Raw genomic sequence first — 17,885 nt, forward strand, 5'->3', positions numbered from 1 at the left:
TCCTAGTAAAGTTCCCATATACTCCATGCGCTATTCCCACCCACTATGGTATAACGCGATTATAGGTATTGGTCTTTCTACACTGAGCCTCAAAGCCTACACCCCCCTCTTAAGTCCCCTCTTTTCCCGGTGTTCCTCCAACAAGTCCCTGGTTTAGCCTCCACACATGCGCCAATCACTGCTATAGTTGTAATATAGGAGTACACGCGCTGACGCGATATTTGGCGACCGGGGAAGGAGTAAAAGCGCTGAAGGAGATATGGAGGATGTCGGTATAGCGGAACTAGGGTGAAATGAAGGCAGAGGTTCGTCAAACCTAGATGAATAACCACGGCGGGAGGTAGGTACGGCTGAATCTTACAGAGCGCAAAGAGCGGCGCGCAAACCGAAGCTGCAAGCGGTTTTACGGTAGAATGATGGTCGTCTAGGCGGCGTTTGTCTTGTCTTGCGGAATGCTTCTGGGAGCCACGTCAAAGCCGGATTTTCAGTTAAGCAACAAAATGAGGCGTATTTATATTATAACGTGTCAAGTGAGTTGCAACTGCTAGGAATTTTTTACGAGCGTAATGGCCGTTTGGATTTGGGCTGTCTTGAGTCCCAGCGAGCTTCGAAGTGTTGCCCGCTGTTTCCGATGCTCTTCCACGCTGCTGCTGCTCCAGACAGCCAAATAGAGTCTGAAGTCCGAATAACGTACCTCTGCCACCACAACATGATGCAGCAATTTCTTCGTGGCAGCTTGGCGGTCGCACCGGCGATGTTTGTGCTGTCTCGTGGCGGTTTCTGGACGCCGTGCTGTGCTTTCGAGGTTCTTAAGGTAGCTACAACTCAGCTAGAATCCGGAGTCTGAAGTTTAGTTCCTTGATGCCACAAAAATAGTAGCGAGTAGCTTCGCGATAAGTTTGATGGCCGCGCCGATGTTTATACTTACCTATAGAAATCTTCCAAGCATCGCGAGCTGATTTTGACGATCTACCCCGCCGTACTTCAGCAGCTCTACTCTGAGGCATAAAAGCTTGAGCCCGCTGCCAACCCCTTCGTTAAGGCCAAAAAAGCCTCTGGGTATGGTAGCCGCACAACCAAAGCTTAAATATACCCACATAAAGTCCCGGGCGTCGCGGGATATTCTCGGCGCTCTCCCAAACTTCTAAAATTTTGCCCAGCAGCACAAGTCTGTTATCCGCCTCCATTCTGCCACCAAAGAAGCTTCCAGGAGGCTTCGCAGGCGTGAATGTCGTATGGGAGAGGCTTGTACAAACCTGCAGTCAGTTCCTGAAAACCCTATGTTGTTCGTGACGCCCTAGCAAGTTTGTTGTGAATCTACTGGAGTCTTCAGTCTGGCGCTCTGCCGCCCCACGGATTTCTGTTATCGTGAGATTAAGTCTGACCCCATGATACCTTACCTAAATTACGAGGGAGTCTTGAGCTGTATCTAGACGGGATAAAGTTCCTGTTGTCCACACAATATTCTCTACCCTGTATCCATCATGATGTGTTCATGTGAACCAGTGAGTGATGGGGTTCCTCACTCACCTTCCCTTGAGCCATGAAGTCAGCTCTATTGCCTATAGTCTTCAAACTTCACGGCTGGGGCGTCCTGGGCCTGCGTTATAGCTGGATACAGTGTCTTTGCTTAATAAAGGCCTCGTATGGGGTTTCCTGGCATGCAATCGCCCAGGTACACGCCTATGAGCCGGGGAAAAATGGGGCTCGTTCGCTCTCCTCCGCTAGTGTCGTCTTCGTTGGGCGATCTCTCTCATAGTACACAATATTCCAACTTCACAACTGGGGGCCTGTCTTCAAGCTAGAGTTGGTTTTCACTGCTCATTGGGGGCCCTGTAGCATGCTTCCTAGCCTACACCCATCAAGGCATGTATTTTCAAACTGTAGGAGCGATATCAATGGCTCACTGTACTTCGCTAACATGCACTTTGTCGCCAAGTCATCTCCATCGCCCACACTGCCCAATCTCTGCCACCAATGGGTTATAAACCTTGGTTCAGTGCGAAGGGGTTTGCTGTTTCTCATAAGACTTCCGCAGCAAGTTTCCTGACCCGCATCGACTGAGGGGTGGGCTTACGAGGCTGGGGGTGATCGGGCTCTGTCTCCTACACTTATGCCACCTTCACGCGGGGACGCCAAGATGAAAATTTCGTCGCCCTTCACTTCCAATAGCTGCTCCTCCTTCGCCATAGTTCAAGCGTCTCTCTTCCTCCCCCAATAAGTCGCCGCTGGGTTTCGCCACCAGGCCTGAATTGCCCAATACACTGTCTTTTTTTTTTTTTTCTGTTGTTTGTTTACTATGCAAATATGCTTGTTACCGTCGACTCTAGGCTGTGTTCCTGGTGCTATCTCACTGGGAGCGACAAGGACCAAGACTTCATGGCCAATCGACTTTCTGTACTAAGCGTCGACAAGCATACACAGCAAGATAGTGAACTCTTTCCAGCCGTTTTGCTTCACGGATGCTGCGAGTTCAGAAATTGTTCACTACGCTATCTGAGACCACGACGGACCCTACACAGGCAACAATCAAAATGTGGTCTTGGTGTATCGAGCTACCTCGACCTCGATCTTGACCACCTGTCAACAAGTCTACCACGGGGCCAAATACATCATCGGCAAAGTAATATACTTAGTTTGCGAAGGCCCAATGAAGATCCTCGCTAGTTTGGACGGCTCCATCAATAGCATCATGCCAATTTTCAGTCATGGGAGCGACAGGTATGTACTCCTCCCTGTTCTTCTCGCTCTGTTGATTGTGAATCCAGATGATCTGATAGTTTCATCGAGACAGAAGAAGATAGGATGTCAGGTCCCAAAGAACAAGCTCTTCAGTATGTTGCTAGCCAAAGAACCATTCGCTATTGGTGCCATTGGCGCTACCACTGGAGAAATCGGGTTGAATACTTAACCGCACAGTAAGCGTGCCGTAACACTCATGATGCTCTACAGCTTAGCTAACCACGTAATTTAAATATCGAACGCGACCAAGTTAGGAAGGTCACTGTCATGACCGCCACCGTCGTCGATGTAACATTCTTTGGGTCGGTGAGAATGGCGCTCCAGACTCAACCAAGGCGGCCGGCAGACTCCCTTCCACGTGGAGATTCTAAATGCCGGTGGATTGGGTCTTTGTCGCAAGGCGATCTATTTCCGTCAATTCCGACTAAGATATTTGATCTTTTCTTTACTAGCCCCGAGACCATCAGCACCCACGCCATAAAGAAGGAGCCTATGTCAAGAGGCGCGAAAGCTCGGCGAGTGGTCTCTTGGACGACTCTGGACTCGGCTCGCGCGTTATATGGATCAATACGGCATTTCATGGACTGTCATCTCTTCGTCGACATCAGCGCTGAATCTATCCAGATGATCTAGAGCGCTTACTACAATGGCAATCTACGACAAGGCATGAAAGAGAGCCCACTCGTAGTTGTACCGGTACATCCCCAGCGGTAACACTACTCACGTCTCCATTCGATATCACTGAACAACTCGACATGGGCTGTCTCTCCTTCAATAAATCCCAGTACGCTGGTAGCAACTTGCCAACTCCCAAATACTGTCCTGCCTACATTCTACCGCATTAGTACACTTCTCGGGTTTCCCAAGACGTCCATTCCCGGCATATTTCGCCCTAGCAATTCATTTGCATGAAGCAGAGTCCCAATATCAAGTCTGTCGAAGTGGATGGGAGGCCTGGGGTAAGGAGGGTGATGGATTCTGTAGACGAGAAGCCTACGGCCTTCGAAGGAGCTTCTACGATAGCGTAGGTCCATGTTTCGTACTCTACACCCCACCCCTCGCCCCCGAGTAAGAATATTGGCGGTTTCTCCAGTTTCGCGAGCACCGCAAGTAATAACAGCCCAGTTATAGGACCTCAGAAGCTGCTCGCCTCATCTCCCAAACAAAAGACGTCAATTTTGAGGACCATATCTGTGGTACCACCTCCTATTGACCGTTCGCAAACTTCACTCTTCCCCTTCTCTAATACGATACGCTTTCGCACTCTCACCACCACCGCAAAGTCTCGGCCATGAGGGAACTCTCCTCATCTCTATATCCTAGGGCCGGCAAGCTTGCGCCCTCATGTCTTCTTCTCCCGCTACCAAGGTTTACAACTAAATAGAAAGAACACCACCCAGCTTTCGGATCGCTCCTTTCTCTTGACCGGTGTCTTGTCCTTACTTTTGCCTACTCCTTAGATGGCTCACTCCGCGTTAGTACGTGGAACGCGGTTACAGCCTAGTGATAGCGGCTGGTGTTGCAAGAAATCTAGGATTCTCTTTACTATGTCCTCCCTTTACCAACCATCTCACTCTCTCTTCCGCCGCAAAATGGAGACATCGAAGTGCCACCCATGGGGCCACAGCCACCCAGTAATCCACGCCCAATGGAGCTTGAGATATGACCTTTTATTCAGACATAATGGCTCTCTCTTCTAAATATACCACCAATATATCTCGCTTCATGGGAGTCCCAGTCAGCGAATAACCAAGGTCCACGAACACTGAGTCGTCAATTCGAGGTTTGGGGAGCCAGGTTACCCTCAGGGTCGCCTTTCTGAGTTGAAAACACCCAACCTCCGCCAAGTGTTCGAAGCAAGCCGCTATTCATTCTGTATTTTTATGCTGCTGTTCTTGGCCAGATCTGTTTCGATATCGTATTCAACCTCGCGAAATCTACGACAGGGACATTTTGCCGCCGAACAATATCACCTCCAACAACATCACTCTCCAAGATACTGACTGAAGAAGAAGAGCCTCTTTAATACCACAGAAGTAGCGCTTTGGGTGTCATCGTTGACTCCATGAGCATTGCTCCCGCCGAGGGAAATGAGAATTCATCTCTGGGTTTGAGCCCATGAGCTCTTCAAAGAAACACACAAAGAGGCGGATTGAAAAGCTACCTCCCCACTCTGTCGACTTGATCCGCGGTCATTCAAATCCATTATCGATTCAAACATGTGACAGGGCAAGCGCGATGACATTGAATTGGATCCGGTATTTCGATATGCTTCGAGCGGATATCGGACGTGTCTAAGACCTCTGCAAAACCTGCAACATGTTCTTCCGGAACTTTTACACATCCTCCTAGCGACTAAGTATCTCATCGACTCATTCGGTAATCTCTCTCATATGGACAAACGACCACTGGAAACAGAGTCAAGAAAGAGAAAGCCCCTCCTTACCATCATATCGCGTGCCCATACTGCGAGTATGAGATATGTTAGATATGACAAGATGAACGAGCCGTGAGAAAAAGTGGAATGAGCCTGATTTTCTACCGAATGGGACTTGAGTCACAGGGGATCACATTTGGAGAACCCAGGCTCGTTTTGGGTATCCTGGAGGAATCTCTGTGTGTAAGTGGCGCCCAATTAAGATGGGCTCCACACTAGAAACATTGCCTTCGTTGGGCTGGTCGAATTCTTGTGTTTACTCGTTTCGAAACATGAGTTGCTTCATCAGCGGCTTCCCCGGCGTCTTTGCATCACCACCGCCCGCACATACTATTATCGCCAAACAGGTATTCAGGAAGGATGACGGAACGGAATAACAGTTCTAGCATTAGCCTTTCGCCGAGAAAGCGCGAAAATACTGGCACCAGTCTACGGAATACCGTGTTGAGGGCTTCCATACAATATCTAGATGGAAGCGGCAACCATGGGTTCGATTTCTGGAGAGACTTGAAATACTGTGGCCACTAGCCTCAACGGTCATCGTTACGCTAGCTTCAGCAAGCTCGACAACGGGACGGGTTCTTGGAGATATCCAAAACGTCTTTGCGATATCTTATGCATAGCCTTTAGCGGAGCTAATGACCGTGACACGCATACTGGAGGCTTTGGTGGAGCAGCGCGTCCGCGTAAGGTCACACTGGTGTTGGCGGCGTTAACGTCAACAACTTTAACTGATTGTCCATGATTCACAAGATTGCCTGCATCGAGGAGCCAGAACCTCTGAATCGCCGCTCTGTTATTAAGGCTTCTACGACCTCACAGGCTCCAGTTGTCGATGGGAAAGCCCCACCCAAGCGCATCGAGTTGTTGCGAATTTCATCCAGTATCCTGTTTCGTCAATCTGGGGTGTACCCTTTAGGAGACAGTTCAAACAGCGGTTGCCTCCTCCGTTGGCGTCTCCATTCAAATATTATGAACTTCTAGAGAACCTCCATCGTCCAGGTGCATCAGGAATGTTCTCCAGAGCCTCTTCCTATAGAAACACCACACCGCTCCCCGCCTCGATTGGACACACCACTGATAGCTGTATCACTCCAGACATGACTTTAATATCCGTGCCCAATGTATCATAGTAACGAGATGGTGGTTCCCGATCCGTATTCTGGAGTCCTTCCACCGGGCTTCCCTTTAATTCATTCATGGAACGGCCCTGGCAAGCTAGCCCGATAAGTCGGCGGTACCCTGTAGTCGTAGGCGAATTTCAATACTCTCTGTGAGTCGCTTGCTAGGGGCTTAGGTGGGCAGGTGGTCCACAACTCGGACTTATTTTCGTCTAGAAAGCTGGAGGATGCTCATCTATACACAAAGGCCGCCAAACCACCTTCACCGTTCTCGACTCAAGTCATAGCTCTGGAAACACCGCCAGGGTCGAGAACACGAAAAAAAAAAAACACTTTGATGGGGAGCGAGAAAAACATAATAGTAGCGATGGCAAAATCAGGCGTATTCCCGCATGGCAGCAACAGCACTCGAGATCGAGACCGCAATAAAATGTACTCATCTACACCCGGCGACTTCGAAACCGCAACAGGAGCTATCTTTGAAGCATTTTATATAATATAACCGGCGCGCTAACTAATATAAAGGGGGTCAGAAGGACTCCGACAACGCCGTGTGGGATTCCCGAGCTTTGTGATATCGAAAGAGGATCGTCTTCTGGCGATTTCTGAACCCCGAAGACGCAAATACGTTAAGGAGGAAACCTTCGGTACCAAAAAATTTTATAACCCGGGCGAAATGGTCAGTCTTATGAGCGAGATTTATTCTTGTACGAAGATCCATGCCCGAGTAGGATCGTGAGGAGTTTCTGAGGTTTAAGATGTCCAAAATGGATCGCTTTTCGACAATACCTAAACGACAAAGAGACATGTTAAGATCTCTACCCATTTACTATGGTACGGGATCCCAAAACTTCCTTTACGAACTCCATTGAGAGCATATTGGTGCTCGAATTGTGCGTCAAGACCTCCGTTATTACTGCGCTAGGATGGCCAGCCACGCAACCATCATGTTCGTGCAAGGGGATATCAAATTACCAGTCTACGTTGTAACTTCCCTTAACACTCCGCTATGGGAAATTTCAGAGATGAGAGTCGATGATAACAAGACCGACGTTGGCAATGTTGTCTTCGCCAAATGGTTTAACCGCGTACCAGAGGGTGTACAAATTCCACCAGCAACTTGCTAGATCGTATGTACGATACCGGATGCTAAAATTCGAAACAAAATATGTGGATATATTGCTTCGAGAACGTCACCACTGTTATTTTCCTAATCGTCAACTTGGGATGCCATATTTCAGAGATGCTCTCTTCTTTCATGAAGCGGAATTGAGAACCCGTTGGAAAACTAAAAACAAGCTCAAAAAGCTGACCATGGGAGATACTAGACCAGCAGTAAATAAACTAGCTGAGCACGATCATCGGCTGTTCAGAACACCCCTCTGTCTGGATTATAATACCAGAAAAACATAAGCACACCAGTGACGCGGGTGAGTAGGGAATCGAAAAACATTGTCTCCCGCAACTGGTAGAGGTCACCCGACACACTTCGAGGTACAGGTATACGTGAAGCTAGAATTAGTTCTGCAGATGTAAGCAGTCTCGGGGCAGCGACGAGTTCCAGTCCGTACGGCTTCTATACAACCCCATGCCGGACTTCCAGCGGTCCAAGAATTCAATCATCCTACTTCTCAGAGTGGGCTTGTGAAATGGAGTTCGGAGGCCGTTAGTACTCTTGGATCTAGTGTCTGGCTATCTGAAAGTTCCGAACAGATTTTTCACTACTCTGAATTTGCTAATTCCGAATCAGTCGAATATCTGAACAAGTTCGCCGTGTTGACACTAATTGTTCGGGCCTCCTTCACCCTCAAAACGCAAGTATTGCTGATCTAAGTAACTCCTTTGGTCCCTGAATTCGGCGTTGACCGTATCAGTCACTCGCTGTTCCACAATTCGGTAAAGACCCCTGGGATAAACTTGAAGTTGGTTCCGAGTTGGCAGGCAAACATGTCAACACGAAGCTATCGGAGAACTTTGACGGATGGGACCCAAGTTCTCGTCGATTGATCCGTCTACGCGCGTTCGTTCATCAAGAACCAATGCCAATTCCTGCAAGCTACTTTTAGGGACCTGGACCCTGGGGCTCCGGGGTGAGCCTCCAAGGCTTTTACGCAATCCCACAACATGGAATAAAGAGCACACTTCCTAAACCCCAGGCCAAATGAAGATGCACGATACAATAACAAGCAGCACGACCGTCCATAAATTCAAGCAGGAGGCCATGTCGGCACGACGAGATGAAGTTTGAGAATAGCCCAAGCTTGGTCGGACAACTTGAAGAGGAATTGGACCACGGTCGTTGGAAAATAGACGATTGCCCGAGATATCGATTGAGACGGCCATGAAATTGCGAAGCTAAGCATCCCGTCGAGAGCTCCAAAGCCTGCATCTTTAGCAACTATTGCAGGGTCCCGGTTGAGCTACATAATCTTAATTGGGAAGTTGTCAAGACTTTGGTAATTCGATAATTACAGAGGTTCTAGGGTGTTGGCGACAAGGACTGTGGCGATGACCTTGTGAAACTGGTACGTCCGGATAAATTGCTAGGGATCTCGCCGCAGAATTTGGGGCAGCGATCCTCTTCCTTGGGATGTCTATCAATTACTGCGGCTAGGTTCCAGGCGACCGGTGCGAGGTTGCTGAGAGCTCAACCCTGATCAAGAACTTTCTAGAGGATCTCGGTGGAGAATCTGGCGAAGCTGCTCCCACCCTTGATTTGAATGAGGCCGTCATGAAAATGGTCTTTAAGTGGTGCGAGCAGCATCGAATGGAACTACCAGCCTCCTCTCTTGACAAGCCTCGCCTGCGCATTCCCACGATTCCGGTGGTACCCACTCCTGACTCCGCAACTGCGAGTACAACATCAGCATAAGCCGGAGGCTCACCTCAACGAAGCCTTCTAACCGGAATAGCAAGCAATACATATGTCAATAGTTGTAAAAAGTACCCACCGAAGTGGGCGGTGGCGGACAGACTAAACCGCTCCGCAACATCAACAAGCAAGGAAAATACGCTGGCGATTAGGGCTACCTACACGGATTCGTATTGAAGACGCACCCGAGGTTTGGAAGGCAATACATTAATTAGTATCTCTACCTGATGTTGCAAGGTCCTGTAACCAACCTGGAGCGGAATTGCATGCCAGGTGCTTGTTCCCGAAGATCCTCTCAGACCGGATATGGAATTTATTCTCCATTGCCAAGATGTTTATCGAGTCTTCTTCAGCGGCCCACCAAGGTGGGCAGTATCGGATCAGTTGCCTGGACAGCTTCACAGTTTCAAGGATCAGGGCAAATACATCCGCGAATACAGTTACCCATGGATTGATGTCGAAGACGGGCCCAGGCTTCAATGGCGACTCCAACAGCTGCCTTGACCCACCACTTCATCAACGGACGCCGTTTATTAATGTCGACAACTTGCTCTGTCGCCCATCGCAGCGTACGCAGAAGCAGAACGACAAGTGCCCATTTCTTCAAGTCGGTCGCAGTGCAGGCTCAATTGGATCAAACGAGGGGTCAGATAAACGGCAATGACTAGGGCCGATGACATAAACTCTCTCGTGACGGTCGTGAGCGGAATTAGAGTCTCCGAAGGGGTCCCTATATTGGAAGAGGACACTATCGCTCCCGATCTTTAGCCAAGATGCAAAAAAATGCCGATGCAGCGACAGCAGGATTCCGGGATATGGTGAAAACTAGGAAACAGTTGCAGCGCATCGATGTGCTTGCACTGGTTGAGTTACTTGTCCAGTGAGGTAGGTTCCTTCACGATTACTGAGAAAGTTCCCGTTTAGGAGCCATCTCAATATGGCGACATAAGTGGTGTAGCTTCCATGAGGACTTTACGAAATTGGTTGTCGATGCTGAGCCAAACCCTGAAAGTACGAAGGTTGAGTGCCCTGTTAAGACCGCATACAGCTAGATGCTCGATTGCCTGAAGAATGTCGAGAAGATCGGTTTCCATGGCAGACCACGCAAACTATATCCCATTAACGCAGGACTTAGTCATAGTGTGTTGCCTAACCCCAATGCGACCAAGTTGTCGGATGGCATATGAGTGGGCGAAAGAATGGAGCCGTTAAGTTCTCGATGTGCGTCGCCCGCAAGCGAATGGACGAAGATCGCACCTGCACTACCACAAGCCTAAGAAGTGGATCCGGAAGACCAGATAATTTTTAAAGCAGTAAAACAAATTCGCCGCTTGCAGCTAGGCACGGGTTGCAACCATGGCACCAACACCTTTAGACACCATGTTGAGGGTCCTGACGACAAGGACATGGGCGGCGACCTCGCGGAAGTAGGAAGACTTAACTAAAATCCATATGAAGAAAGCACTGACAGTGATCTCGTGCAGTAAGGTCAGCCAAGCAACACGATGCATACTGGGTTTGGTGGACCATCCAGGAGGTTCAGGGTACAAGAATCCGTGTCAGGTTCGTTGCAACTGTGGCAATTCCAGGCTCTCATCTGGTATCTTTGCATGAATAAACACGTCTTGCCTCGCATTACCGCTTCTGCCCCGCTTGAATTCTTCATCAGTAAGCTCGAGTCCGTCCGTCGGGTTCAGGATCAAGTTCATCGACCAAAACCGGAACATTCCTCGCGCACGAACTTGCCCTATTTAGATTTCCAGAATATGAACTTGAATGTTAAGCTGAGATGCTTCCTTCCAGCTCTCCATGAGGTCATCATCGTATGGCCTCCGGAGTCTGAGAGGCGCTCGGCGAAAGTTTTCCAAGTACTATACAAGTCCTCGTAGTATGAAACCGGCGGATTCACAAGGCTTCTTATATAACAAAATAGGTGGACGCACGATTCGCAAGATATATTTAGCCACTCCATCGTATACAAAGATATTATGCTGAAAAGACAAAGGCCAAGAAGAAAGAGAAGCGCAGAGTAGAAGATGTTCGGAAATGAATTGACGAAACCCACGAGGGTATGGAGAGGAAGGTGAGCACGGATTCTACCGACTCCGGGTGGCAAGGGGTTTATCAGATAAGATGTGGGAGTGTGCCCATTTATCGCTCGGGTACGTCGAAAATGTTCTGTAGAGCCTCTCTGGATTGAGACACAATCCTCTACCTCAATGCGAGTTGAGGGACTAACGCTTGCATCTCTTCTCCCGAAACCTCGCTAGCGGCTTGAATCCTGACATAGGAAATGCAGACAAGACGACCCCAGTCAATTCAGCGGTAGTTTCCACAGCGACTTCGCCATCTCAGCTGGTCCCCTACTCGTAGAAACTTCGATCGAAACTGGAGTCGAATGCGAAAATATCTTGAAAACAGATTTAGGGCCGAAGGAAACCTGAGTGGGGCAGACGCCTCGAGGCGGTGGAATGCGTGAAGCTGGAGGTAATGTCGGGGCCCTATGACTGCGCTGAGTTTGAGTCCATTTCGTACTAACATCGCGGCCATTCCATCTACGGACCCAATGGACCCATTCGAGCCTGAGAAATTCCCTTCCAGAAACAAGACAAACCATGCGAGCGCATTTTATGATCCAGGCAGAGTAGGCACGGCGGAGAGCAAGAGACAGTTGCTTATGAGCGAGGTTGCAATGCCCAAGTTGATTGCTGGATAGAAAATAATCCAGCAGGTGAATACGGTGGAACTATTCATCCGAGAGAAGTCAACCGACATCGATGAGTTGGATCAGAAGTTGATGCAAGGTAGACCAGGAAATGCTGCTCGATATCATGTCGATCTTGCGGCCGTACCTTAACGTCGGTTGCAAAAAAAAAAAAAAAACACCCCAAATCCACGGGGAGACGTAATAGACCGTCAACGACACCGATGCCGGACATACAGTGGGCAACCCAGTGCTATTAGCTTGTTTATTTCATCCTCAGATCGAGATGGTGGGAAGTGCGAGGACTGAAGATGAGCAGGCCCAAGCCCCCCTGCTTCCCCCGAGAATCTTAACTGATCTTGGGGTTTACCCAAGTGACCGAGCAGAGGTGGAAGGTTGGTATCAACTGCTGCAAGCCCAATAGTACGTCCCTTCGGTTAGAACTCGTTTACTATGTTTCGCAGGTTTCTGTCGGCGTCCTCTGGCGGCTTCCCGGAAGTTTTCTTTTCTGCGAAGGGGATAGCTGGTGGTAGGGCGTGGCCGGTAGCCGTCGGAGGCTACAATAAAATTGTAAAAAAGCCTTCGGGCACCACCGCTACTGTGAGTGTGGGGAGCGGTGATTTTGTTGAGGCTAGGATTGGGAGGTTTAAGAGGAGAAAGACTGCGAGTCTAAAGATCGAATGATACGGAGCTGACGAATGACAGGGACTTAGAAACGAAGACCGAGACAGCAATTTTGAAACGACGATCTAGCGAAAAGTCTTGAATTAATTAATTTTCAAAAGCAAATTGGCTCGCAAGACTGGAAAGTTGGAAAGGGGAGCTAGAGAGGGGTAGCTGAAAGATTGAGGCAAGTGACAAAATGTTAACAAAACAACAGAATCGAGCTAGCGGGAATAGCCAGTGTCTAGCAAAAATACCGGGCGCAATGGAATGACGGAGGGAACAATCGAGGAAACTTCGACAATGAGGGTGCTAAAATGGAAAGAGCTCTGGGGGTGAGATACGGCAAGTGTGAAAGCCACTAGGTGGCGAAGAGTTCGATCAAAGAGAAACGCGATGACGAGCGGAGAGATAAATGAAAAGAAAGAAGGACAAGAATCGGAGACGTTAGAAGCGGGGGTGGCTAGGAGGATAGGTTTGACGAGAAACATTGCAAATGATGGAGGTCTAGGAAGACTTGTGAGGACGAAGGAGACCCGAGTTTTGGAAGAGACGACTGCGCAAATAAACCGACTTCCGCAAGAACGCGGATCAACAGTAATTAGTGAGGAGGCGGGGAACTTACCGGCAGCATCAAAAATCTAGGGCTACAAGAAACTGAAATGAAGAGTGGACGACTGAGAAAAGACATTGGATGGGGATTACAGTAAGAATCGACAACAGAATCAGGATCCAACTGAAAATACGATAACGAGAGAGATTGGCGGTGAAGTTAACCCTGCAAGTTAGAAAATTAACGAAGAAATAAAGACTGGAAGACGAGAGATGCCACTGAAGAGCCGAAAGAAAGAAGGCGAGAAGCTTAGCATGGAAGAAGACCCAGGAAATTGGAGGTGAGAATTCGCAACAATGAGGACTGCGGGTGCAGAATTAACCAGAGGGGTAGAAAACGATAATGATTGGAGAGCACGGTACGATGAAAAGTGACTTCTGCGGAACGAAAGCGAGGCAAGTGCCCGCAACTTGAATTGGTTTAAAAGCAATAGCGCTTTGCAAATAACAACGAAGAGGCGGGAAACAAAAAGAGCGACCCACGCAAGTCGAAAGGTGCACGAATGTCCGTTCGGGAGTAAAGAGGAGACTATGCATAGAATGAGAGAAGAATGAAGCAAACAAGGAACGAGTTAGACCAGAGATGCTGTAAGAACTTCAAAGCAAGATTAAAATCAAGAGTGACGACACAAAGTAGAAGCGCAAAGAGAAGGCCGCTTTTGGGTCGAGCAGAAATGAGGACGGGTAGGACTGAAGAAAAGACACGGCAAGAAGTTCTACGCAAGAAAGCCTAGCCGAGTTGAGGAAGAGCTAGGACGACAAGACGAAAGACGCGATTAAATGGCACAGGGCCAACGACCCAGCCAGTGACGAGAGCGGAGATAGAATCAACAACAAATAACATGAGCCGAACTGCTAGATGATAGATGACTTTAAAAAGACAAACAGGCGAGAACCAGAACACTAGGCGACACAAGCCAACAGACGTGAAAGAGCCGGAGCTCTATAGGTATCCTAAAGTCAGAAGAACGAACAAGGTTGCCGGCACGTGAAAGATAACGACAATAACCGATCAACGACGATGTGAACGCAATACACGAGTCATGACAAGAGCGAAGGATATGGCTTCAGTAATGAGCAGTAAGGTGAAAAAATAAAGTCCAATGGCACGCCAGAGATTAATGTTGGTGAAGAAGAATAGAGAATACGATATTGAAAATTTGGAAAAGATGACGTTACTTTGGAAGAGTGCAGAGAAGATGTGCGAAAAGATAAAGAGGAGATGGACAAGAGAAACGAAGTCGATTTTCAAAAGGGATGGCAACAAGAAAAGCGACGACAAAGAAATAGGCAAGGCCAATATCACAGGAGAGAACAGGGGTTTGAAAGAGGTAGATACCACACAAAAGGAAAGTTACCAGCCAGTAAAACTACCCCAGCCTAATGTAGGCCCCCGAATCAATCCGGCCAGTGCCGTTATGCAATACTGACGGTCGACCCGGTTGTCTCTTTGTCGCAATTAGTTTGGCTCGGGCTTTAATCAGGCATCCATAATGATGATTTTCGGCCGTCAGATATGAAGCGGTGTGAAGAAGTTGCAGTAAAGGGGTAACGAGAGAATTTGTGAGCAGCTTTGATGCAGAGGCTAGAGTATATCGGTGAGAGCAAGAACGCATTGAGACATCGAAGTAAAGAAACTGCATTACACATATTAGCAGGAGCCCAAGACAAGAAGAGGGAACAGAGATTGGCTGACAGGAAGGTGAGCTGACTTCATATGCCTGAAACTGGCTTACCGTTTTCGAGGACATCTGACAGAATGGGTAGTCAAGAGGGAGGTATGGATCCGTTGAGAGACCTCGGTGAGCGCAATGCCCTGTGCAGGTAAAGTCGAGGCGCCGATGCAAGAGACAGATTTGGTGACATTCCGTAGGTGAGAGAGAGCATCCATGCAGAGGTCTTGTGGAATCTGACAGCTATCCGACAGAAAGAGGCAGCATGTTAATCGAAACTCTGTGGAGGGCGAGAGACTCGGAGTCAAGTCCACCTCAGTATCTGCTCAACGAACTAATGTCGTAAGCAGAGTATCCACCCAGTAGTCTTCAAGAGTTGCTGATGGTATGTAATCTTTCTGCTATTGAGCATAGTAAGAGCAGTCGTATAGCGTCATGCTTGGCCATTGATATCCGTACAGCATTCACAGGTGTGTTTGGGTTAGGAGCCGGATGGGAAAAGTAAGAGTATTCACGATTTGGAAAGGTATTGGCGAGGCTGTCGACGTGGACCGACGTTGGACTCAATGACCTCGAGAAAATAGCCCCTCGATCTTCTCGTCTGGATCCATGGATGATATTCAAGGCAAGAATGGCGCGCTGGACGGATTCTGCAGGGATATGGGGTGATTAAAGAGCAGGCACAAACCAGCAGCGCCTCCAATTTAGATTCCAGCCGCGGCGTCTGCCAATTATGTTGGACGAGTTCTCTCCTCTTTCTCCGGTCAGGTGTCAGGTTTGAGCAACCTTGGGAGCGAAGTGTGCGATCCGCTAACAAGCCACAGGTAGCGAGCACTAGCCACTCGGTTTCATTCGTCCCATGTCTGATTTCCGATGTCCGACCGACACCCAACGTCATTCGAATAAATGCATTGAGGAAAACTCTACATCCAATGTATGATCCAGTGGACTTGAAGGACGTCCCCTGTGTGGCTCCATTTAATGCACAGAGAGGATCCATGAGATGATGTTGGCCATGTGCCGATGCTGACAATCTCTCCTCCAGCTTCGAGTTTGGTCTTGCTGAGTCAAGGGGAAGGCAGCTGAAAGTGCATCATACCTGATGATTGTCCTGGTGAGAGAGCGGCGTGTTCCATTAAGCTTTCACCAAAACATGAGAGAGTGACTCCGTTGACGCACCCGGGCAGACTTGGTACGAGCGCTGCACGGGATTGTCCGAAGATCCCCTCGGCATCATGAGATGTAGAAACAGAATACCCCAGGAGAAAACTTCATTCTAAATCGAACTTCGTGGGGTACGCTCGGTCTTCGGGGATCGTTGGCCTTCAAGGATGGTCGTCGACAGACTCGAACATCCTCATAGATCAAGTCGCGCAGTCATCGTTCGATACCGAAAAATCCCTACTGTAGGATTGAGGATAGGGGCTGGTGTGAGTCCAGCGAAATAGTTTGCGCGGCGTGGTCGCTCGCAATAGCTATAGGTAGGATATAGACAGCCAGCCAGCCATCATCCCCCATAGGTCTTCCTCGCGTACATTGTGTACGCATGTGTCCGTCCTCCGTGTCAAATTTCTCGCTCCATTAGCTTTGTCAAACAAGGTCTTCCATTTTTGGGACGTATATGCGCCCTGTCAAAGGTATCGGTCATTTTCTATGGTTAGTTACCAGGACATTTCCGCTAGCTAGCCCCCGGGGAGTCGACAATGTCGTTGGATCTCAATGGTGTAGCATACGTCTTGGCGCCTCATCACTATTGCGTTTGTTAGTATGGCCACCGGTGGCAAAGGTATCGAGCTACTAAAGGCCTGGTGTTGGGTATTGGGCCGGTCAGTTTCCCAAGTGAATGGCGGCGCCAAGCCGACTCACACCGTCGCCCACCTCAGCAAGTCCTTGACATTGTTCTCAAGACGCCTGAAGCTCTCGCTCAGAGCCTTTTGCAGGGTCTTTCGGGGAAGATTTTAGTCAGGGTTTGGGGACTTCGTCGTCGCGGCTGACTAGAGATCAACGAGACCCTCCAGGGGCGCCGATTGCCCGCAGCCTCGAAGGACACCGTTGAAAGGCACTGAGCACTCCCGCATGGCCTTCGCGAGCGTCTCCAGGCAGTGCGCAAGGAATGCAGGGCAATTTTGGGACGGAGGGATGGGTAAGGGGGACTCACCAGATCGCCGACGCCGTAGCGCAGCCTCTCATGATCGGTCGACACCAGCAGCGTCTTTCTCGCTACCATCTCGCTACCATCTCGAAACTTCTATCTGCCCGAAGGAGCTCGTAGACTTCCCCGATAGGTTGCAGGCACTAATGGGCTGCCATTGCCGCCCTAGGGCGGTGGGTAGGTCGAAGTGAAGGACACTAACTAGGGTCGTGGCGGCCTCTTGGATGCCGGAAACGAGGAGGATGCCTTAGGAGCATGACACCCGAGCCTAAAGAGAGGCTAGAAAGGGCGACTGTCGGATTCGAGGTGCTGTTGCTGGTGGGTTGGTGGAGAGGGGTTGATGGTAGGGCAGGCGTGAAGCGCCAAGGCCAATCAGGAGGAGCTCACACCAAATTTCTTCCCCTCACAGCCCGGCCGCGGGGCCTTAGCATTGCAAACAGAAGAAAGCATGCAGCATAGCTCCTTCCTCCGCCCGCTTGCCTCTCTGCGGCCTTAAGTACCGGCCACTCCCCAGCTTTCTGCTCTCCTCTATCCTCCACCAACCGCTCTGTTCGACGTCATTCTTGCATTGTGTAAGTTAGCCCTCTAGCCTCCCTTCAGCAACCCTCACCCCCATTGCTCCCCACGCACATCCACAGAACCCTCTCAACCGGGCTACCCGGCCTCGACCATCGCCACCACAGAAATGGCCACGCTTGGCGGATGGTCCAGCAGCCTCGCCCAGCTCACCACACAACCGTTTTGGCATCAGGATCTATTGAAAGCACCGCCATCACCACGCCATGTTAGAATCAGCATCCTGTCGACATTACCCCCCTCGACCCGTCGAGCTAACCGGCCTGTTTGGACAAACGCCGACAGCCTCGAGAGTCGCCGGCATCATCACATTAGCCACCCTACCACGCACAC

The 17,885-nt window shown here is 49.5% G+C and overlaps 3 protein-coding genes across 3 annotated transcripts; 2 read left to right on the forward strand and 1 right to left on the reverse strand.

Annotated features, from left to right (window-relative positions):
- Positions 1–25: 25 nt before the first annotated feature.
- On the forward strand, positions 26–4,380 carry BDR25DRAFT_361587 (uncharacterized protein; the record flags this gene model as incomplete). Its single annotated transcript, XM_033696445.1, has 24 exons — positions 26–144; positions 238–288; positions 364–408; positions 466–679; positions 719–805; positions 855–916; positions 989–1,111; positions 1,161–1,289; positions 1,327–1,368; positions 1,445–1,509; positions 1,542–1,620; positions 1,676–1,727; positions 1,760–1,999; positions 2,066–2,191; positions 2,223–2,266; positions 2,331–2,482; positions 2,523–2,898; positions 2,997–3,328; positions 3,367–3,561; positions 3,588–3,683; positions 3,727–3,766; positions 3,812–4,024; positions 4,076–4,172; positions 4,222–4,380. 24 exons carry the CDS (start codon positions 26–28, stop codon positions 4,378–4,380), a joined length of 3,138 nt encoding a protein of 1,045 aa, XP_033541353.1.
- Positions 4,381–4,980: 600 nt separating this feature from the next.
- On the forward strand, positions 4,981–8,465 carry BDR25DRAFT_361589 (uncharacterized protein; the record flags this gene model as incomplete). The annotated part of the gene is made up of 19 exons (XM_033696446.1): positions 4,981–5,032; positions 5,095–5,251; positions 5,306–5,339; positions 5,368–5,526; positions 5,572–5,696; positions 5,732–5,879; positions 5,933–6,069; positions 6,099–6,311; positions 6,348–6,452; positions 6,517–6,606; positions 6,646–6,732; positions 6,826–6,979; positions 7,032–7,134; positions 7,174–7,388; positions 7,417–7,684; positions 7,736–7,794; positions 7,852–8,118; positions 8,175–8,320; positions 8,396–8,465. The coding sequence occupies 19 exons, from the start codon at positions 4,981–4,983 to the stop codon at positions 8,463–8,465; spliced, it is 2,589 nt and encodes an 862-aa protein (XP_033541354.1).
- Positions 8,466–8,507: 42 nt separating this feature from the next.
- On the reverse strand, positions 8,508–13,995 carry BDR25DRAFT_361590 (uncharacterized protein; the record flags this gene model as incomplete). Its single annotated transcript, XM_033696447.1, has 29 exons — positions 8,508–8,698; positions 8,796–8,884; positions 8,927–9,103; positions 9,136–9,199; positions 9,252–9,326; positions 9,397–9,646; positions 9,678–9,724; positions 9,759–9,836; positions 9,868–9,997; positions 10,034–10,076; positions 10,118–10,281; positions 10,338–10,445; positions 10,528–10,684; positions 10,748–10,845; positions 10,886–10,901; positions 10,945–11,361; positions 11,388–11,453; positions 11,509–11,918; positions 11,946–12,024; positions 12,099–12,282; positions 12,329–12,537; positions 12,573–12,625; positions 12,680–12,763; positions 12,797–13,180; positions 13,215–13,317; positions 13,338–13,680; positions 13,721–13,737; positions 13,780–13,901; positions 13,939–13,995. 29 exons carry the CDS (start codon positions 13,993–13,995, stop codon positions 8,508–8,510), a joined length of 4,215 nt encoding a protein of 1,404 aa, XP_033541355.1.
- Between the last annotated feature and the right edge of the window lie 3,890 nt (positions 13,996–17,885).

The sequence above is a fragment of the Lindgomyces ingoldianus genome (genome assembly GCF_010093535.1).
Source record: "Lindgomyces ingoldianus strain ATCC 200398 unplaced genomic scaffold BDR25scaffold_45, whole genome shotgun sequence".
Taxonomy (NCBI): Eukaryota; Fungi; Ascomycota; class Dothideomycetes; order Pleosporales; family Lindgomycetaceae; genus Lindgomyces; species Lindgomyces ingoldianus.